Below are 20,886 nucleotides of genomic sequence, written 5' to 3' on the forward strand. Positions count from 1 at the left end.
ACTACCGGTAGACCGCCTGGCAAGTTTCGTACCATTTGGACTTCGTTTGATGCTCCAACGGTTAACCGAGGGACCGAGAAGGCCTCGTGTGTGTTGCAGCCCAACACCCTTCCAAAGTGGCCCAAAACCCACCTAAACCCTTCCATCATCTCGGTCGTTCGATCACGATCGCGTGGCCGAAAACCGCACCTCATTTGGACTCTCCAAGCTCCCTCTACCTATAAATATGTGTCTCCCACCGAAATTCTCGCGCAGATAAACCCTAACCTTCGTCCACCTCGCGCCGCCGGACAATTTCCCCGCCGACGGACATGTCCAGCCGCCACGTCGCTCCATCCAATGGGAGCGCGACACGTCAGCCTCTCCGCCTCCCGCGCCCAACCGCATCGCGCCACCTGGCCTCCTATTTTCCCCGCTTCGCCGCGCCGCCCGCCAGGCCCGCCGGGCCCAGCCGCGGCCCTCCCGGCCCGGTCGGCCGCCCGCCGCCGCCAATCGATCCCGCGCCTCACGCCCGGCATCTTCTCCGCCTCCAGTCGCCGGCCGGATCGCCAGCGCCGCCGCGGTCCGTCCCCGCTGCCTGCAGCGCGCCGCCCCGCCGCCGTGTGCTCCTCGCCGGCACCCCGCGGGACGCGCCGCCCGCTGCCGACATGCTCCGCTGCCGCCGCGCCCGGGTCTCCTCCGGCCCCGCCACCGTTCGCCGAGCTATGCACCACCGCCGCCTTCAATCACCGGCGTCGCCCCGCTCCTCGCCTTGCCGGAGCTCCGGCGAGCCCCGAACGCCGCCCGCCACGGATCCGGACGGGTGGGGTGAGATCCACCCGTCCCACGAACCAAACGTCCCCTCCCGATCCGGATCCCGCCATCCCGCTTCGTCCGGTCCCGTTGACTTTCTCGGAGTGGTAATTTCTACTAAGTCCCTGAAATGCCCAGATTCAAATGCTCATGTTCATCATGCCGTAACTTTGCGTCCGTAGCTCCGTTTTGCGCATGCAGCATATCAAAGTGTTCGCCTCGGAGAGTACATAATTTCATCTCATTGCATCATTTTCATTTGAGTTCATCTCGACGCCCGAAATGCTGTTGGAAGAGAGCTATTTGAGTTAATTGTCAGATCTGCTGCACCAAATAGCTATTTGTCATTTTTGCCATGATTATTGTGTGCATGATATGCCCCTGAGCTCTAAATGAGTTTTGTTATATGCTTTGCCATCTTTCCAGAGGTGCTATCCATGTATTTTTGTGACATGTGTGGTGACTAGCACAAGCTTGCAAAGTAGCGCATTCATTAATGCTTATTTCAGGGAATTAGGATTTCTCTAAGTCCTTGATCTGTTTTTATCAATATGCCATATGTTCATGTTGTTTCCTAGTGATCCGTGCCTTTTTTGAGGATGATCATTAAGGATGATTTGTTAATCTTGTGGTGCTCTATCCATCCATATCTTTGTTTGCATTTATGGAGCACCCCAGCTTGAGTCAATCGAGCTCTACTGTTGCTATTTCGTGAATCTGGGCAGATTGTCTACTTGTTAGCGATTTTGCCGAGGATGTTGTTGTTGATCCGTGCATGCTATGTTGTTGTTCTTGCCATGTCTAGATTATATAACATGTATTATTGGTGGGTGTATGCTTAGATTGTCATGCCTTGCTCTATAGTGAGTGCATCGAGCTCGTGAACATGCCTACTCGTTAACAGATTTGCATGCTCCAGTTTTTCTAAGTCTGTATCTGTTTATGTTTTTGCCATGTTCACATGCTTGCAATGGTATTTTCTGATCCCTTTTGGCTCAAGGTCACTAAGGGACTTTTTTTAACCTCTGTGAGTAGCTGCATGCCATGCCTTTCTTTGCCATGTTAAGTTCCTGTAGCATCTACTTTTCATGCTCCAAAGTGTGCTACCTGATCTGAAATTCCAGACTAGTATTAATTTCACTAAGTCTGAAACCTGTTTATCATTTGCACTATTGCCATGCTTGTTTGAACCTGTTAATGGATACATTGGCCGTAGCTCAGTGTACCTCTTTTGTCAAGCATCATGAGTGGATTCCTGCCATGTATTTTGTTGCCATGTTTGAGTGCTGTAGCATAATTATCTTGATGCATTTAGATGGCTACTTGCTGTTTATCGCAGACCGGTGCCATATTTGTTTTGCTTGCCATTTCCAAACCGTGCATCCGATTCCTGTGATCTTTATATCGATTTCAACCGAAATCACCTCACCTTTCCAGTGGCCCACTTGGATTTCCATGTTGAGGCCAGGTTCAATAATTCCTTGTCAAATCATGCATATGCATCGCATATCGCATCCCGCATATCATACCATGTTCATGTGTTGGTTGTTTACTATGTTGTGTGCTTCTTTCCGGTGTTTGCTTCTTCGGGTTGGTTCTGGTAACGTGGCGTTTGTGAGGACCCATTTTTCAACGTCCGTTTGTCTTCTTCATGGACTCGTTCTTCTTCCTTGCGGGGTCTCGGGCAAGATGATCATACCCTCGAAATCACTTCTATCTTTGCTGCTAGATGCTCGCTCTTTTGCTATGCCTATGCTACGATGCCTACCACTTGCTTATCATGCCTCCCATATTGTTGAACCAAGACTCTAACCCACCTTGTCCTAGCAAACCATTGTTTGGCTATGTTACCGCTTTGCTAAGCCCCTCTTATAGCGTTGTTAGTTGCAGGTGAATTTTGAAGTTTGTTCCTTGTTGGAACATGGAGATTCGTTCCTTGTTGGAACATTGCTTACTTGTTGGGATATCACAATATCTCTTATTTTAATTAATGCATCTATATACTTGGTAAAGGGTGGAAGTCTCGGCCTTTTGCCTAGTGTTTTGTTCCACTCTTGCCGCCCTAGTTTCCGTCATATCGGTGTTATGTTCCCGGATTTTGCGTTCCTTACGCGGTTGGGCTATTATGGGACCCCTTGACAGTTCGCCTTGATTAAAACTCCTCCAGCAATGCCCAACATTGGTTTTACCATTCACCACCTAGCCTTTTCTTTCCCTTGTGTTCTGCAGACTCAAGGGTCATCTTTATTTTAAACCCCCCCGGGCCAGTGCTCCTTTGAGTGTTGGTCCAAACTAGAGTCCTGTGCAGTGCCCCCTCGAGGAAACTCGAGGTTTGGTTTTAGTTGTATGGAGCGCTCATCTGAGTGTGCCCTGAGAATGAGATATGTGCAGCTCCTATCGGGATTTGTCAGCACATTCGGGCGGTGTTGCTGGATTTGTTTTGACTTGTCGAAGTTGTCTTGTAGAACCGGGATACCGAGTCTAATCAGAATGTCTCGGGAGAAGGTACATCCTTCGTTGACCATGAGAGCTTGTCATGGGCTAAGTTGGGACTCCCCTCCAGGGATTTGAACTTTCGAAAGCCGTGCCCATGGTTATGGGCAGATGGGAATTTGTTAACGTCTGGTTGTACAAAACCTGAAGTTGACCTTAATTAAAATACATCAACCGCGTGTGTAACCGTGATGGTCTCTTCTCGGTGGGGTCCGGGAAGTGAACACGGTGTTGGAGTAATGCTTGACGTAGGTTGTTCTAGGATCACTTCTTGATCATAGTTGTTCGACCGTGCTTTTGCCTTCTCTTCTCGCTCTCATTTGCGTATGTTAGCCACCATATATGCTAGTCGCTTGCTGCAGCTCCACATATTACCTTTCCTTACCCATAAGCTTAAATAGTCTTGATCGCGAGGGTGCGATATTGCTGAGTCCCAGTGACTCACAGATACTTCGAGAACCAGCTTGCAGGTGCCGATGAGTCCGTGCAGATGACGTGACCAAGCTCAGGAGGAGCTCGATGAAGATCTTGTCCTTTGTGTTGTTTCGTTCTAGTTGATCAGTAGTGGAGCCTAGTTGGGGTCGATCGGGGACCTTGTCGCAGTTGGGGTTCTTCTTTTATTTTGGTTCCGTAGTCGGACCCTGATTGTATCTGGATGATGTAATGCTTTATTCATGTAATTGTGTGAAGTGGCGATTGTAAGCCAACTATGTATCTTTTCCCTTATTGTATTACATGGGTTGTTTGCGAAGATTACCTCACTTGCGACATTGCTTTCAATGCGGTTATGCCTCTAAGTCGTGCTTCGACAGGTGGGAGATATAGCCACATCGAGGGCGTTACAAGTTGGTAATCAGAGCCTTCCCTGACCTTAGGAGCCCCATTGCTTGATCGAATTAGCGGACGAGTTGAGTCTAGAAAAATGTTTTGAGTCATTTAGGAATTATATATCGGAGAGTTTAGGAATTCTTTTTTCTCCCCAGTCCCTTCATCGCTCTGGTAAGGCATCCCGATGTAGAGTTTTGACTCTTCTCTTCTCAAATTTCACTAAAAAAAATTTAGGATCACGCGGGTATCTTGGAATCGTTCCGATGGTTTTGTGACGAGAACATTGTTCTTGGTGCCTCCTGTCATTTAGGGGAGTTGAGCTTCGAGGTGTTGTCGTCACAATTTTATCGTTGTAGTTCTGGAATACCTGAGTTTAGTTTCGCCGACATCGAAAATCTCTTTTATGCAGTTGTTGGGGAGATAACCTCGACGCCACCAAGTACTGGGGCGGGAGTTTGGGAGTATTGCCATAACTTGTATAACGGATGCTTTTCGAAGGTTGAGGTAGACGATTTCCGAAGTTTTCTCGGTTATGTGTTGAAGGATGGATACAGCTGGATGTAGGATTTGCTAGATTTGGGTGAGATATTATGCTTCCCCTGTATCCCCAACACCTGATTGCATAACCGGGAAAATTTCGGGAGTTTATAAGTGGGAATTCAAGTAGCTCTTAGGTTATCTTTCTGACAAATGTATGATACGAAATTGGGGTTCGACGTCTAGTGGTCCGCCTATTCATGATCGATTTTACAGTGGTCTCGTTGTGTCTTAAAGAGTCCTTGGCTATGCCGACTCGGGGACGCTTCGTATGTCATGTGCACTGCCTTGTACATGATGGTGCTGTACGATCGAGCCCGTGTAGGCCGCACCATGAAAATTCAGACGAAATCTCTATCATATGTTTGTTCCGGCTTATTCTGCAAGCCAATCCTTTGTTTTGTTCCGAGTTGTGGTATTCGAGTTGCTTCGAACTCAAATGTTGATTCCATACCTTTTCCTAAGCGGTATTCTCATACTCCGATGTGGATACCAATCCTTCTTGATCATCAAGATTGTTTTGTCAATCCTTTTTAACCGGCGTGTTTCTCTTCAAGTGGATCCAATCTTGTCAACATTCACAAGATCAATTATCAGTTCTTCTCAATGGTGTTTGTTTTATCCGTCCCCAAGTTGCCTTTGTTTTCCCGCCCACCCACCCTTTTTCTTCAAGGACTCAGATTTCTTAATCAAGTATCCTTTTATTCATGTGAAGTCTCTCGATTCTTTTCCGTCAATATTCTTATCCGGTGATTCTCATGAAGATCCTAACGTAACCTCAAGTTCATCATTATTCATTCTCTTTCTTCTCCGGTGGGACCAATTCAAGCTTTGTGGATCATATCCTTTTCCTCGTTTCAAATACCCTCTCATGCCGGTGCACCTCATAATCATTCCATGCTCGCTATTCTATTGTTCCGGAGTGCTCAAGATATCTCGAAGATTCGTGTTTCCACTCTTAATCCGTTCAAGCTATTTTGAGGATGTTATCTCATTCAAGCCATTTAATTCAACCGGTGGTTTCTCTCTTTTAAATCATTCAACGGTATATCTTTTGAGTGGGCCCTAACCCACAGGTCTTTTCCCAGGATCGTACCTGACTCTTCTTATTTTCCCGGCGTTACTCTCAAATTCTTTTCGAAGTGTGACATAAGAATGAATTTTCATCAGTCAGAGGGTTTCTCCAAGATCTTTCAAATTCTTTTCATCGTTGGCTCAACCTCTTCGTTTTGATTCTTCCGGAATGCCTAAATAAGTCATGATGGTATTTCTCGTAGTCATCCTCAGATTATGAAGACCGAAGAAGAATTTTCTCTTAATATTGCTCCATTCTCTTCAAGATTCGTGATTCTAGTTCAAGGCCATCCTCTCATAATTGTTTTCGATTCTCAGAATTCTTTTCACCCATCCGGAGTAATTCAGAGTATTTTCAGTTTGATTCTCCGGAGCCCATCATCTCATAATTATTCATTCCCAGCGTTCAGTTATCGTTCTCCTAATCTTACCGGTGCATCGTTCGAATATCCTCTAATCAGTTCATGATCTGTTCGTTCCCATGGATCTAAACCCTCTCATGTATCTAAATCCTCTCAAGCATCTTCGTTAATTTTATAATTCTTCCCGGTGTTTCTTTATCTTCTCTTCGTTCATTTTCAATTCTTACGGTGGTTCGTTCAAGATTTCTCATCTTTCGTTATCATATCAATTCATTCATTCTTTCCAATCCTACCGGTGGTCCATCGAGTTTGTGCTATATCTCTTTTAATCCTTTCTACGAGAATAAGTAGCATGCCAAATCCATTGATTATCATCAATTTAATTGGTGAAGGATAAGCATAATGTAATTCTTATTCTTGTTTCATCCAAGTGATTAATTCCTTATTCCGAAGGCTCATCAAGCTCTCGGTTTTCAATTGTTTCATCTCCTCTTTTTCCCGGAGTTCCAAGCTCTTTCAATTATATCACCACGAGGATTCATCTAAATCATTACAAGGTTTCACCTTGTGTTTCCAACTTCTCTTTATTTTTGTTATTCTTTTCGTTTACCGGAGTTCTTCATGAAGGTTCTACATGATGGTTCATAAAGGATTTAATTCCTTCTCGAAGTGCTCATCAACATTCTTTTTTAAGAAGCTCAAGTTTTTCTTCATCTTGCTATCCGGAGAATAATTCTTTCTACCATATTATTGGAGGTGATATTATGTCATTCTGATAACGTGAGCTCATGTTTCATGATTCTCATGTTGTTAAGAATGAGGTATTTTAAATCCATCAACCTTTTCATTGGAGTTATCTTGTGTCATGTTTCACCTAAAGCCTTTCCTAAGGACTGTTGCTATTTATGGTGCTCATAAATGACCCAAGTTCTTCATCTATCCTCCCGGTGTAATAGTTTCTCGTCTCCTCGTTCATATCAATCCAATTCTTTTTCCTGTGAGTGCCAGGTGGTCACCTCATAATTTGAGATGTTTTCCATAAGCCCACAACAAGCATAATCTTTTCGTTGTTGGTTTTCCAACAACTCCGTTTAATTTTCTTGGAAAGGTGATCTTCAAGCTCTTTTGTGACAGAAGTTGGCTTTTCTTCTACATTCTTTTATTTCTATGATCTAGCTTCTATTTCTCTCTTCCGGAGGCATTGCGATGTTGTTCTTTTAACCCATCTTTTCGTTTTTGTCAAAGATCATGTTCTTTTGATGCTTATCCTTTTAACCAGAGTGTGTGCCCGCTGCTCAAGTTCTTTTCGCCTTATCAAGTCTTGCATCCCTTCTCGACCGAAGTGCTGCCCAAAGTTGTTCTTTCTTGTTCCTCTTTGCTAACGGAGTGCTTTCAACTTCATTTATCTCCGTTGTATTCTTTTCTCGGAATGGCTAAATCTTTTCAAGGTTCGTGGTTTCACTCGTTTGTCAAGGAAGCAACTTAGTTTTACCTCTTCTCTCTCTCTCTCTTCCGTTTTCCCTCCGGTGCCATTCTAGATCTCAGGACGAGATCCTCTCGTAGTGGTGGAGTGTTGTAACGCCCCGAGACCGATGTGCCAGATGTCCTCCAGTTATTCGCTGTTGTTGCCTTGTCATTGCTTGCGTGTCATGCATTGCATATCATGTCATCATGTGCATTTCATTTGCATACATGTTCGTCTCATGCATCCGAGCATTTTCCCCGTTGTCCATTTTGCATTCCGGCGCTCCTATCTCCTCCGGTGGCCCTTTCTACCTTCTTCTCATGTGTGGGGGTTAAACATTTCCGGATTGGACCGAGACTTGCCAAGCAGCCTTGGTTTACTACCGGTAGACCGCCTGTCAAGTTTCGTACCATTTGGACTTCGTTTGATGCTCCAACGGTTAATCGAGGGACCGAGAAGGCCTCGTGTGTGTTGCAGCCCAACACCCTTCCAAAGTGGCCCAAAACCCACCTAAACCCCCTCCATCATCTCGGTCGTTCGATCACGATCGCGTGGCCGAAAACCGCACCTCATTTGGACTCTCCAAGCTCCCTCTACCTATAAATATGTGTCTCCCTCCGAAATTCTCGTGCAGATAAACCCTAACCTTCGTCCACCTCGCGCCGCCGGACAATTTCCCCGTCGACGGACATGTCCAGCCGCCACGTCGCTCCATCCAATGGGAGCGCGACACGTCAGCCTCTCCGCCTCCCGCGTCCAACCGCATCGCGCCACCTGGCCTCCTATTTTCCCCACTTCGCCGCGCCGCCCGCTAGGCCCAGCCGCGGCCCTCTCGGCCCAGCCGCTGCCGCCCGCTGCGGCCCTCTCGTGTGTGTTGCATTCCGGTGCTCCTATCTCCTCGTGCCCGACGTCTTCTCCGCGTCCAGTCGCCGGCCGGATCGCCAGCGCCGCCACCGTCCGTCCCCGCCGCCTGCAGCGTGCCGCCCCGCCGCCGTGTGGTCCTCGTCGGCGCCCCGCGGGACGCGCCGCCCGCCACCGACATGCTCCGCTGCCGCCGCGCCCGGGTCTCCTGACCCCGCTGCCATTCGCCGAGCTATGCACCACCGCTGCCTTCAATCACCGGCGTCGCCCCGCTCCTCGCCTTGCCGGAGCTCCGGCGAGCCGCCGAACGCCGCCCGCCACGGATCTGGACGGGTGGGATGAGATCCACCCATCCCACGAACCAAACGGCCCCTCCCGATCCGGATCTCACCATCCCGCTTCGTCCGGCCCCGTTGACTTTCTCGGAGTGGTAATTTCTACCAAGTCCCTGAAATGTCCAGATTCAAATGCTCATGTTCATCATGCCGTAACTTTGCATCTATAGCTCCGTTTTGCGTGTGCAGCATATCAAAGTGTTCGTCTCAGAGAGTACATCATTTCATCTCATTGCATCATTTTCATTTGAGTTGATCTCGATGCCCGAAATGCTGTTGGAAGAGAGCTATTTGAGTTAATTGTCAGATCTGCTGCACCAAATAGCTATTTGTCATTTTTGCCATGATTATTGTGTGCATGATATGCCCCTGAGCTCTACATGAGTTTTGTTATATGCTTTGCCATCTTTGCAGAGGTGCTATCCATGTATTCTTGTGATATGTGTGGTGACTAGCACAAGCTTGCAAAGTAGCGCATTCGTTAATGCTGATTTCAGGGACTTAGGATTTCTCTAAGTCCTTGATCTGTTTTTATCAATATGCCATATGTTCATGTTGTTTCCTAGTGATCCGTGCCTCTTTTGAGGATGATCATTACGGATGATTTGTTAATCTTGTGGTGCTCTATCCATCCATGTCTTTGTTTGCATTTATGGAGCACCCTAGCTTGAGTCAATCGAGCTGTACTTTTGCTATTCCGTGAATCTGGGCAGATTGTCTACTTGTTAGCGATTTTGCCGAGGATGTTGTTGTTGATCCGTGCATGCTATGTTGTTGTTCTTGCCATGTCTAGCTTATATAACATGTATTATTGATGGGTGTATGCTTAGATTGTCATGCCTTGCTCTATAGTGAGTGCATCAAGCTCGTGAACATGCCTACTCGTTAACAGATTTGCATGCTCCAGTTTTTCACTAAGTCTGTATCTGTTTATGTTTTTGCCATGTTCACATGCTTGCAATGGTATTTTCTGATCCCTTTTGGCTCAAGGCCACTAAGGGACTTTTGTTAAGATCTTTCAGTAGCTCCATGCCATGCCTTGCTTTGCCATGTTAAGTTCCTGTAGCATCTAGTTTTCATGCTCCAAAGTGTGCTACCTGATCTGAAATTCCAGACTAGTGTTAATTTCACCAAGTCTGAAACCTGTTTATCATTTGCACTTTTGCCATGCTTGTTTTTTTAATATACACCATCCGGCCCGACCCTAGCGTTTTTTTAATATGTCACGGACCGTCACGGATTGTGCTCCTGCTGATGTGGCGTACATGCCCATTCGTTGGTCCACATGTCGGTCAGACCAACTCAAGAAAATAAAACTGTGAGGATACGTGTGGGTGTTATTGGACACATGATAATGTATTTTGCGTTATGTTGCTTCCCTTAAAAAAGTAGTGGAGACTTTCTTTTCCCCGATTCTCAATCCTCCAGATCCCGTCGACCATCGCCGCCGCCGCCAGTGCCACCGATGACTGCCCGGGCAAGGGTGGTTAGATCCGGCGGGGTGGTCCATCTCAGCCTCTTGCCTCGCCGCCGGGCGCTCTTGCTACATCGACAAGCCAGCGTCCGCCCGCCATTGCCACGCCAACAATCCAGCCGCCGCATGGACGAGCCAGTTGCTGCCCGCACTTGCTCACCGGACAAGCCCCCGTTCTTTCCCTACATCAACGTCAGCCAGGAGCGAGCGGTATGTCTCCGGCAGAAATCATCTCTCTCTCCTTCAGAATTTGTTGACTAAATATTCTGATTTGCAATTTTCCCCTTCAGAATTTGGGGTGAACTTTTTCCCTTTAGGTTTCAGCCTATTTAGATCTAGATGTATGATGCAGAGCAAATGCTTCTGGGATTCATTTCCTTGCTGGGTGAACTTTTTCCCTTTAGGTTTCAGTCTATCTAGATCTAGAGGTATGATACATGAGTTGTTGGTCCTGCTAGCTTCAACTTTTCAGAAAGATATAAACTGATAAATCAACAGCAGCTTGAGTAGATAATTTGGATTTCATAATCTGCCACAGCCGAAAATCAGCACGGTGGCCCATTGAATTCTTTGCCACGGCAATGAAGTTACACAATCTGTAAATAACTTTGTGCACTTTATATCAGCAACATTTTTTACATGAGCTGTGATTCCTACTACAGTTTCAGCCTTCATCCAGCAAAGCTGATGAATTAACATCTCAAGCTCTAGGACATGTATTCCTTTGTTTTGGGGTGGTCCAAAGGACATGTATTCCTCTGTTTTAAAATTTTATAACTAAATCAACCCTACACCAAGAGACAAGATGAGTTTATAGTAAGTAAATTATGAGAGGATCATGCCTATAAATTTCCTTGCATCCAACTACCCAAGATCATTACCCTAGTACAAACATTTTGTGCAAACAGGTGTGTACAAAATGTGTACTACGGATTTGTAGACCTCTTTAATGTGGAATAATCAATGAAATATTATCAAATGGTGAATGTTCCTTTGTTAGAGCAAAAGAAACATCTTTTGATGAACTGTGTTCACTATAGTGTGAAGCAGTATAATTATAATTCTGAACATATTTTAGTTTTCTATACTGTACATTTTAATTTGATGGCCGGGGTAAACCTTTGATTGAGTTGGTTCTTTTTCTGTAGTGCATATGGATAGACGTTGGATTCATGGTACATTGTTTTCCCATGAGTACATCGAAGGTGTCAAAGAATTTATGAAATTCATTCAAGAGAAATTCAGTGAGGATGATAAAATACTCTGCCCATGTATAAAATGCCTTAATAATAACTACCAGCATCAGACCGTTGCGAACACGCACATACTGACGTATGGCATGGAAAGTACATATACTCGCTGGATATATCATGGAGAAGACTTTGATGTAGATGTTATTGAACATCCTGTTGATGTGCATGACACTGAGGATGGTGACAATGGCGCTGACCGGTTTGAAGAGATGTTTGAAGACCTATGCACAGCAGTAGAACAAGCTCAAAGTGAAACTGAAAATCAAGATGCTAACAATGGTGGAAACCCTTCTGAGAATGAGTCTTTTTTGAAGAATGTGATGAAGGAGGCAAAACGACAGCTTTATCATGGTTGTACCAAGTTTTCAAGGTTCTCCTTTGTGGTAAAGCTTCTTCACTTGAAGTCATACCATAGGATCCCGAATAGTGCATTTACTGAAATTTTAAAGCTATTAGCCGAAGCATTCCCTGAACCCAATACAGTCCCAAACTCGTATAAGGAAGCATAGAATCTTCTAAAGGAATTAGGCCTTGGGTATGAGTCTATACATGTGTGCTTGAATAATTGCATTCTGTTCAGAAAGTAATATGCCAATCATGACAACTGCCCAGTTTGTGGACTATCAAGGTGGAAAGACCCTGCTAGAAAGAAGATTCCACAGAAAGTGTTGAGGCATTTTCCATTGGTGCTTAGGCTAAAGAGGATGTTTCTTTCCAAAAAAGGTGCAGAAGAAGCACAATGGCATGAGCTAAAGAGGCAGCTCAATGAGAAGGAACTGAGTCATCCAAAAGACGGTGATACATGGAAAGATTTTGATGAAAAATTTCCAGAATTTGCAAAAGATGCCAGAAACTTTAGGCTTGGCATTGCCACTGATGGGTTCAATCCTTTTGGAAATTTTAACACAACCTATAGTATGTGCCCTGTATTCGTTATACCATACAACCTTCCACCTTGGGCATGCATGGATCAGTCAAATTTTATGATGGCTTTGCTGATTCCTGGTCCCATATCACCTGGCAAGCACTTCGATGTCTTTCTGCAACCACTTGTAGAAGAATTACTTGAGCTCTGGGAGGGTGTGCGTACATATGATGCTCTTAGTGGAAAAATGTTTGATCTTCATGCTGCAGTTCTATGGTGCATTCACGATTACCCAGCTCTGAGCACTCTTTCAGGGCGTACCACAAGAGGCTATTTTGCATGTATTCATTGTGACAAACACCCTCTTTCTTACAGCCTAAGGAGTAAAATTGGGTATATTGGTCACTACCGTTTCCTTCCAAGGGGTCATCGTTTACGGAGAAACAATGAATTTGTTAGTCTTCATGAAAGCAATGATGAGCCAGGTAAATTCTCTGAGAAAGAGTTGCAAGCAGAATTGGAGAAGGTTAGACCTGGGAGACACCAAGAAAGTAGGAAAAGGAAGCGTTCTGACCTGGGCAGCAAGAAGGATCATGTGCCAATTTGGGGCTAGAGGGTTTGTTTGTGGGATTTGAAGTATTGGGAAAAGTTGAAGCTGAGACACAATCTTGATGTCATGCACATTGAGAAAAACATTTTTGAAAACCTCATTGGGACAATTCTGAATCTGGAGGGTAAGACAAAGGACACACTTAATGCTAGGATTGATCTGAAAGATTTGAATATTAAAGAAGAGTTGCAATTGAGGAAGGAGGGAGACTCATATGTGATGCCTCGGGCCCGATATACCTTGTCCAAAGAACAAGTGGTTGCATTTTGTCAATTTTTACGAGAGTTAAAGTTTCCAGATGGGTTTGCTTCCAACATCTCAAGATGCACAAGTGCTGATGGAACCAAGGCCTGAAAACACATGATTGTCACATTCTTTTGCAGAGAATCTTACCTGCCGGCATGAGAGGATTTTTGGACAATGATATATATGAAGCAATAGCTGAGTTAGGCAAGTTTTTCAGAGAACTATAAAGCAAAACTCTTAATAGGGATTGATGAGGACATCAATACCATTGTTACACCCACAGCCCCTACTGTTACATATACTGGACCAATTACTAGAGCTCGCGCACGCCAATTAAATTACCAGGTACTTTCGTTTCTTGGTAATGATTCTAATGTTCATGAGATTATGATGCTGCCTAAATTGGATACATTTGTTTTGCTTTCAAATGAAGGGTCTAGCTTGGAGAAGGATGAACATTGGAGCAAGAACACGCATGGAGTTGATGGCATGCGCAAGGGGATCAAGAACGGAGTTACAAGTGATGATTTCAGGACTTTGAAGCCGCCATAAGGAGTGCATGAAGCCATGGACGAAATATACAAGATGCCACTTCATAATATTCGTCCATAGGCTATTCTAGGTGCTGCGTCACCTTATTAATGGGCCAGGCCCATGTAATTTCGAAATACTTAAGTATAGGCTATTTTTAGAGTCCGTATGTGTGGGGAAACAAGAGTTAGGGTTGGTTTCGGACCCCACCCTCAAGGGCCACGAAATTCCCCTCTCTTCCTCCATATATACAGCCCTTAGGGGGTCGTTTAGACTTTGGGTTTTTTTTAGATTAAAAGTTCGCCATAGCTGCAACTTGTACTTCGTTTGTGTCCAACGACCAGACCAAGACGTCACAGAACCCCACCTTGATCAATAAAGCTTTCATCTTATATTCGCAATATCCAGATTGCAATCTCAGTTTCTTGCTTGTTCTTCGTTTGCTCGCAGGAAACAGGCCCTCGTGGTCAGGTTGATCGTGCTCCGGCGTGGTCAATAACCCCTCGGAAGTTGGTTTAGCGATTGCTAAGGCGCGACGTCTCGCACGTTCGTAGTCGGATCGTCAAGGTCGACTCCCACAGAAAACGATAGCCACCATCTCATCGAAACATCGAGACACCTTTGCCTCTATCAAGTGGTATCAGATTTCCAGGTTGCTCGGTGAGTTTTTTACAGTTTTTCGTAGATTAGATCGAGTCTGTTCTTCATACCTACAGTCCACGAAAAAGCCACAAAAAAAATTAGGGTTAGTTCATCATATCCGAACCAATCTGAGCCTTTGCATAATCTTTTTAGGGTTTTTGCTTTGTTGAATTTGTGGTTGCATCGTCGTGTCAAGTTGCTGGTCTTAGAGTCTAGTCTTTTAGAGTTTCGAGTTCTGGTCATAAGTTGTCACGCCGCCGCCGCACCATCATCATCGCCCATCTACCACCATTGCTTATCCGCCACCGTTCTGAATCCGTATCCATATACCACTACCAATCCGTATCCATATACCACCACCAATCTGTATCCATATACCACCACCAATCTGTAACCATATATCCACCACCAATCCGAGTTTTTCTCATATTAGGTTTGTTCTTGAGATCAATCTCAATTCCGATTCGTGTTTCCTTGCCTGCGTAGGTCTTGAAAAAAAAAAGTCTGGAGACCCCCGGGCAGTTTTTAGGCCAAAATTTTCACGGGCAAAAATATTTTTTCCCTATCCTATTTTTAGGCTTTTCTGAGTCTTTTGAGCCACGTGCCATCATAGTGATTTTTTGTCGCACTTTTTCGTCGTCACTGCCCTGATTTCCGAAAAAAAAGTGAAATTTTTTTTTCGTGCCCATCCTATCAGTTTGACGAGGGAAGAGTTTTGAGACACTCACCATTATAGTAATTTTTCGCAAAAAAAAGAGCGCAAAAAAAAGAGGAGCGCAAAAAAAAAGCGAAAAAAAAAAGTTCCAGAGTGTGCTTTTCCCTTATTTACGTGCAGCGCCGTGATTTTGTTAGTGTTCTAGGCTCGCGTCTCTAGCACGGTCTAGCCTAGGACCAGCACAGTACCGTCGTTGAGCGTTTATTCAACTTTGCATCTCTGAATTGATTATTGCTGACCCTTTTTGCTACCATACTATAAGCCTTCCCAGCTCCACATACCTCTACGTCGTGCGTTTGACTCTCCCTGGCAATCGCTCTATCCAAGCTTTTGAGAGTTTTGACTACAACGGTTGCCGATCACCGCCTGCTGCTGGGTAAGAACTGGTAAGAATTTGAGATTTGCTTGACGGATTTGTGACACCCGCCACCACCACCTCTTGTTAGTATTCTGTAGGATCATATTCTTGTGTGTTTTCTATTGTTGCTAACCATGGCAGGATCACAAGCCGACGAGACTGACTGGGAGAACATGACGAATCAGGAGTTGCATGATAAATTTCAGCAAATGATGAATGGACAGGTGCAGGATGTGCTAAACAGATTTGAAGAGGCCATGGAGAAGATAGATGACATGGAGAAGACGTTCGAAACAAATCTCGATAACAGGTTTAATGAATTGCTCGCGCGTCTTCCACCACCACCACCGGCTGCACCTAACGCACCTCTACAACAACAACAACGACGACTACCTACACATCGTGAAAGAGCTCTCCGCCGAGCGAGCCGTCTCCCTCTTGCACCTGGCCAAACTGTTGGTGCTGCTGTTGCTACTTCTGTGGCTCCTGCTGCTGATGCGGAGGAGGATGATTTTGCTGGCGATTACGAGGATGAGGTTGATCAAAATCAGAACTACGTGCCACCACCAGCACAGCAACCATCAGGTCGTCCACATGCAAATAATGGCAATGGTAGGGCTCACCCTCAGGTACGAGATCATGACCATCTCCCTAAACTAAAATTGAATATTCCACCATTTGAGGGTAGATATGTTCCTGATATATATCTTACTTGGGAGTTAGAAACTGAACAACGATTTACATGTTTACAATATCCCGAGGAGAGACGTGTTCCTGCTGCTGTTTGTGCATTCACTAGTTTTGCATGTGTTTGGTGGTCTGAGCATTGTAGATTATATCCCATTCCTGCTACTTGGGCTGCTTTGAAAACTGCTATGCGTACTCGTTGGGTTCCACCATATTATCAACGTGAATTACTTCAAAAATTGCAGCGCTTAAGACAGGGAAAAAATTCTGTAGAAGAATATTATCAGGAATTACAAACTGGCATGATTAGATGTGGTATTGTTGAGGAGAATGAAGCTATGCTTGCACGTTTTATGGGTGGATTAAATAGAGAGATTCAGACGATTCTAGAGTATAAGGAGTATACTAATATCACTCGTTTATTCCATCTTGCTTGTGAAGCTGAACGTGAAGAGCGGGATCGACAGGCATTGGCGCGGACTAACTTTTCTGCAGGTCGACCTTCTTCATGGACACCACGTGCATCATCTACTTCCACACGTTCTGCTACACCGGCGCCTCCGTCGGCTACCACCTCCAACCGTGATACAATAAAGCAGGCACAATCACCACTATCTGCCAAGAGCACACCTTCTGGGCCTGCAAAGAGCTCTTCTTCATCCATGGCATCAACAGGGCAAACACATGATATTATTTGTCGACGTTGCAAGGGTGGAGGTCATTATGCGAGAGAATGCCCATCTAAGCGTGTGATGATTGTTACTGAGGATGGTGGGTATGAGTCCGCTAGTGACTATGATGAGGAGACTTTGGCTCTTATTACATGTGACGAACACGGTGGAGACGATTCTGATCATGAGACGCAATACATGGCTCCTGAAGATGCTGACAGGTATGAATGTTTAGTTGCTCAACATGTTTTGAGTGTGCAGGTTACACAAGCTGAGCAAAATCAGAGGCATAATTTGTTTCATACAAAGGGAGTTGTGAAGGAACGTTCTGTTCGCGTGATCATAGATGGAGGGAGTTGCAACAACTTGGCTAGCATCGAGATGGTGGAGAAGCTATCTCTCACCACAAGACCACATCCACATCCTTACTACATCCAATGGTTCAACAATAGCGGCAAGGTTAAGGTAACACGTACTGTTCGTGTGCATTTTAGTATCTCTACATATGCTGATTATGTTGATTGTGATGTGGTACCTATGCAAGCATGTTCCTTATTACTTGGTAGACCATGGCAATTTGATAAAAATTCTATTCACCATGGTAGAAACAATCAGTATACTCTTGTTCATAACGATAAAAATATTACTTTGCTTCCTATGACTCCTGATTCCATTTTGAAAGATGATATTAATAGAGCTAATAAAGCAAAACAGGATAAAACTAAGAGTGAAAATCAGATTGTGGCAAAAGAATTTGAGCAACAAATGCAGCCTAATAATAATAAACAATCTAGTGTTGCTTCTGAAATTAAATTGAAAAGTGCATGTTTACTTGCCACCAAATCTGATATTGATGATCTAGATTTTAGCAAATCTGTTTGCTATGCTTTTGTGTGCAAAGAGGCATTATTTTCATTCGAGGACGTGCCTTCCTCTTTGCCTCCTGCTGTCACTAACATTTTGCAGGAGTTTGCCGACGTCTTTCCACAAGACGTGCCACCAGGATTACCACCTATTCGCGGGATTGAGCATCAAATTGACTTAATTCCCGGTGCATCATTACCCAACCGTGCACCATACCGTACCAATCCAGAGGAGACGAAGGAGATTATGCGTCAAGTACAAGAACTGCTCGACAAAGGTTATATACGCGAATCCCTTAGTCCTTGTGCTGTTCCTATCATTTTAGTGCCGAAAAAGGATGGTACGTCGCGTATGTGCGTTGATTGTAGAGGCATTAATAATATTACTATTCGTTATCGTCATCCTATTCCTAGGCTAGATGATATGCTTGATGAATTGAGTGGCTCTACAATATTCTCCAAAGTTGATTTGCGTAGTGGTTACCATCAAATTCGTATGAAATTGGGAGATGAATGGAAAACAGCATTTAAAACTAAGTTTGGATTATATGAGTGGTTAGTCATGCCTTTTGGGTTAACTAATGCACCTAGTACTTTCATGAGCTTAATGAACGAAGTTTTACGTGCTTTCATTGGACGATTTGTGGTAGTTTACTTTGATGACATATTGATTTATAGCAAATCTTTGGAGGAACATTTGGAACATTTTCGTGCTGTTTTTATTGCTCTACGTGATGCACGTTTGTTTGGTAACCTTGGAAAGTGCACCTTTTGCACCGACCGAGTATCTTTTCTTGGCTATGTTGTTACTCCACAGGGAATTGACGTTGATAAAGCCAAGATTGAAGCTATTGAGAGTTGGCCGCAGCCCAAAACGGTCACACAAGTGAGGAGTTTCCTTGGCCTCGCTGGTTTCTATAGGCGTTTTGTGAGAGATTTCAGCACCATTGCTGCACCTCTCAACGAGCTTACAAAGAAGGATGTACCTTTTGTTTAGGGTACCGCACAGGAAGAAGCCTTCACGGTATTGAAAGATAAGTTGACACATGCTCCTTTACTCCAACTTCCTAATTTCAATAAGACTTTTGAGCTTGAATGTGATGCTAGTGGAATTGGATTAGGAGGTGTGTTATTACAAGATGGAAAACCTGTTGCATACTTTTCTGGTAAGTCAAACATGTGGCTCTGGATGTGCATTGTCATGAGAAATATTCACGACCATAGGTTCATGTAAACTATTGCGTCCATGTAGTAACTATGTATGATGCTCCCCTGCCTTCATATTTGTTGTTACCAGGGCGAAAAATACAAAGATAAAGAACCCACGGCATTGGATTTGTTCAAGGAGTGTCACTACAGCAAGAAAAAGAAAAGTTACACTGATGTCATGCAAGCTGCAATTGTAAGTCAGCTTCAAAAGACTACCAATCATCAATTTTTACCTTTCTGCATGTTTAGAACTAATATTGTTTGAGTCACGTTACCTGATTGAAAACTGATAATCAAATGTCGGCGTATCTTAATTGAAAATGTTAACATGTTCACTTAACTATCTTGTAATAGTCTATCCTGTATGATTGTACCCTTTTTTCAGATAACTGATATGATTTGAAGCGATTGAAAAACATCAGTTTTTCTTTTATGTGTGACTAGATGAAATGACTTTAATAAAATCACATAATCACTTTGACATGTGCTTGATCAGCCACCTAAAATTATAGAGTTTTGTATTAATCTAATATTTGGCTTTATGAGGCTGTTTGGATGCATGCCCCAGCTTGCGAAGCCAAAATAATTGGCGTTGACCAGATTCTTGGGAATTGCTTGGATTGCAGCCAATAATTTGGCGTGCACATGCTCCATTCCGCTGTGTATTTGAATTTCTCGCCAATGAGCTGGCCAAGTTCGGGCGGCCAAAACGGTCGCCAATATTTTGGCTCGCCCTCGCGTTCGCACGACCAGCTTGGGCAGAATCCAAACATGCCCTGTATATTGCAATTTTGGCCATCCTCAATGTCTTATCTTTTAGTATATATATTGTCTTATCTTTTAGTATATATATTTTAGAGATTTACTTCTAGAAATAATTTGACTTAAACATTACTCACTTGTAGTTAATTCAGGAAATAGTCCACTTTGTTGTAGATGATAGTATATATGAATAACCTGAATCACCTCCACACAGAAAAAAGATTAGTCTAACTGTTATCACAAATGTCTAGTTGTAAAGGACACATGATAGCTTTCCTTACAAAGACGATATATGTAAGCTTGTTGCTGCCGTCTTCTCTACTTGTGCTTAAGCCGTCTTATAACCATGATTGTTGCTTGCATTGCTAGAATGAGATGGAAAACAAGGCCTCTCAACCTACAGAAGATGGTCAGGAATCAAACTCTGCAACCGAGGCTATAGCTGAAGTGCTTGCTAAGAACACTAAGAAGTCAAGGTTTCTTCAGCATGTGGGGATCCAGCATGTCCATGCGGGATCCAGTGCAGAAGTGGCAACGGAGAAGAGGGACAATGTCGAGCTTCGGGCACGTGTTGACACCTTGACCAAGCTGTTGAAGGAGTCCGAAGAATCAAGGATCAGGGAAGACGAGGAGCACAAGAAGAGAGATGAGGAGAACATGAAGAAGCAAGCTGTGGTGGATGCAAAACTAGACTTTTTGCTAAGTCAGTTGCAACCAAGATCAGCTCAAGGGTAAGTTGTTTGAGTCCAAGATCAGTGTCTTTCTCTACTTGATGCATGGAAGCCATGTGAATGTAATATACCGCTGGAACCAACCTTCTTATTTTGTAATGCTTTTGTTGTGCAAACTGCACACTATTGGAAGCAAACTTGTTGCATTTTGCTGCTCCATGTTCAGTGCATGTGGAGATGTAAGCCCAATGTTACTTGTGCTTTCTGATGCTGTGTCTTTTTTCTATCTTCGTGATTTTGTGCCTTTGTCTTCTGATGTTAGTGGATCTTGATATGTAAGCTCAATGTTAGCACACATTGTGCGTAAAAACAAAAATGGGACGGGCCGGGTTGAATAAACACTAATGGGCCGGACGAAGTGGGCCTGGAAACGGACTTCGTGGTTAAACAAAAAACATGAGTGGCCTGTAATTTTGATGGGCCGATGTGAATATTGAACAAGTAGAAATGGGTCAGCCCAAAACAGACGGGCCAACCAGGCTATGGTAAAATGGGCTAATAGGCCTGGCCATACAAAAATAA

General features: G+C 44.2%; 1 protein-coding gene and 1 pseudogene across 1 annotated transcript; both read left to right on the forward strand.

Annotated features, from left to right (window-relative positions):
* The first annotated feature begins 11,374 nt into the window (after positions 1-11,374).
* On the forward strand, positions 11,375-12,992 carry LOC147985046 (uncharacterized; annotated as a pseudogene).
* A 5,809-nt stretch (positions 12,993-18,801) lies between these two features.
* On the forward strand, positions 18,802-20,368 carry LOC147985047 (uncharacterized). Its single transcript, XM_087541380.1, has 3 exons — positions 18,802-18,828; positions 18,960-19,064; positions 20,003-20,368. The coding sequence occupies exons 1-3, from the start codon at positions 18,802-18,804 to the stop codon at positions 20,366-20,368; spliced, it is 498 nt and encodes a 165-aa protein (XP_087397506.1).
* Positions 20,369-20,886: the final 518 nt, after the last annotated feature.

This window comes from Triticum urartu, chromosome 2A (assembly GCF_056163025.1).
Source record: "Triticum urartu cultivar PI428250 chromosome 2A, HENAU_Tu73, whole genome shotgun sequence".
NCBI classification, from domain to species: domain Eukaryota; kingdom Viridiplantae; phylum Streptophyta; class Magnoliopsida; order Poales; family Poaceae; genus Triticum; species Triticum urartu.

Bases quoted from the DNA above. Each gene is read 5' to 3' on its own strand.
- LOC147985047 (XM_087541380.1), top strand. From the start codon at position 18,802: ATGGAAAACCTGTTGCATACTTTTCTG. The intron at 18,829-18,959 runs GTAAGTCAAACA...TGTTGTTACCAG, and splicing joins ACCTGTTGCATACTTTTCTG to GGCGAAAAATACAAAGATAA. The intron at 19,065-20,002 runs GTAAGTCAGCTT...TTGCATTGCTAG, and splicing joins ATGTCATGCAAGCTGCAATT to AATGAGATGGAAAACAAGGC.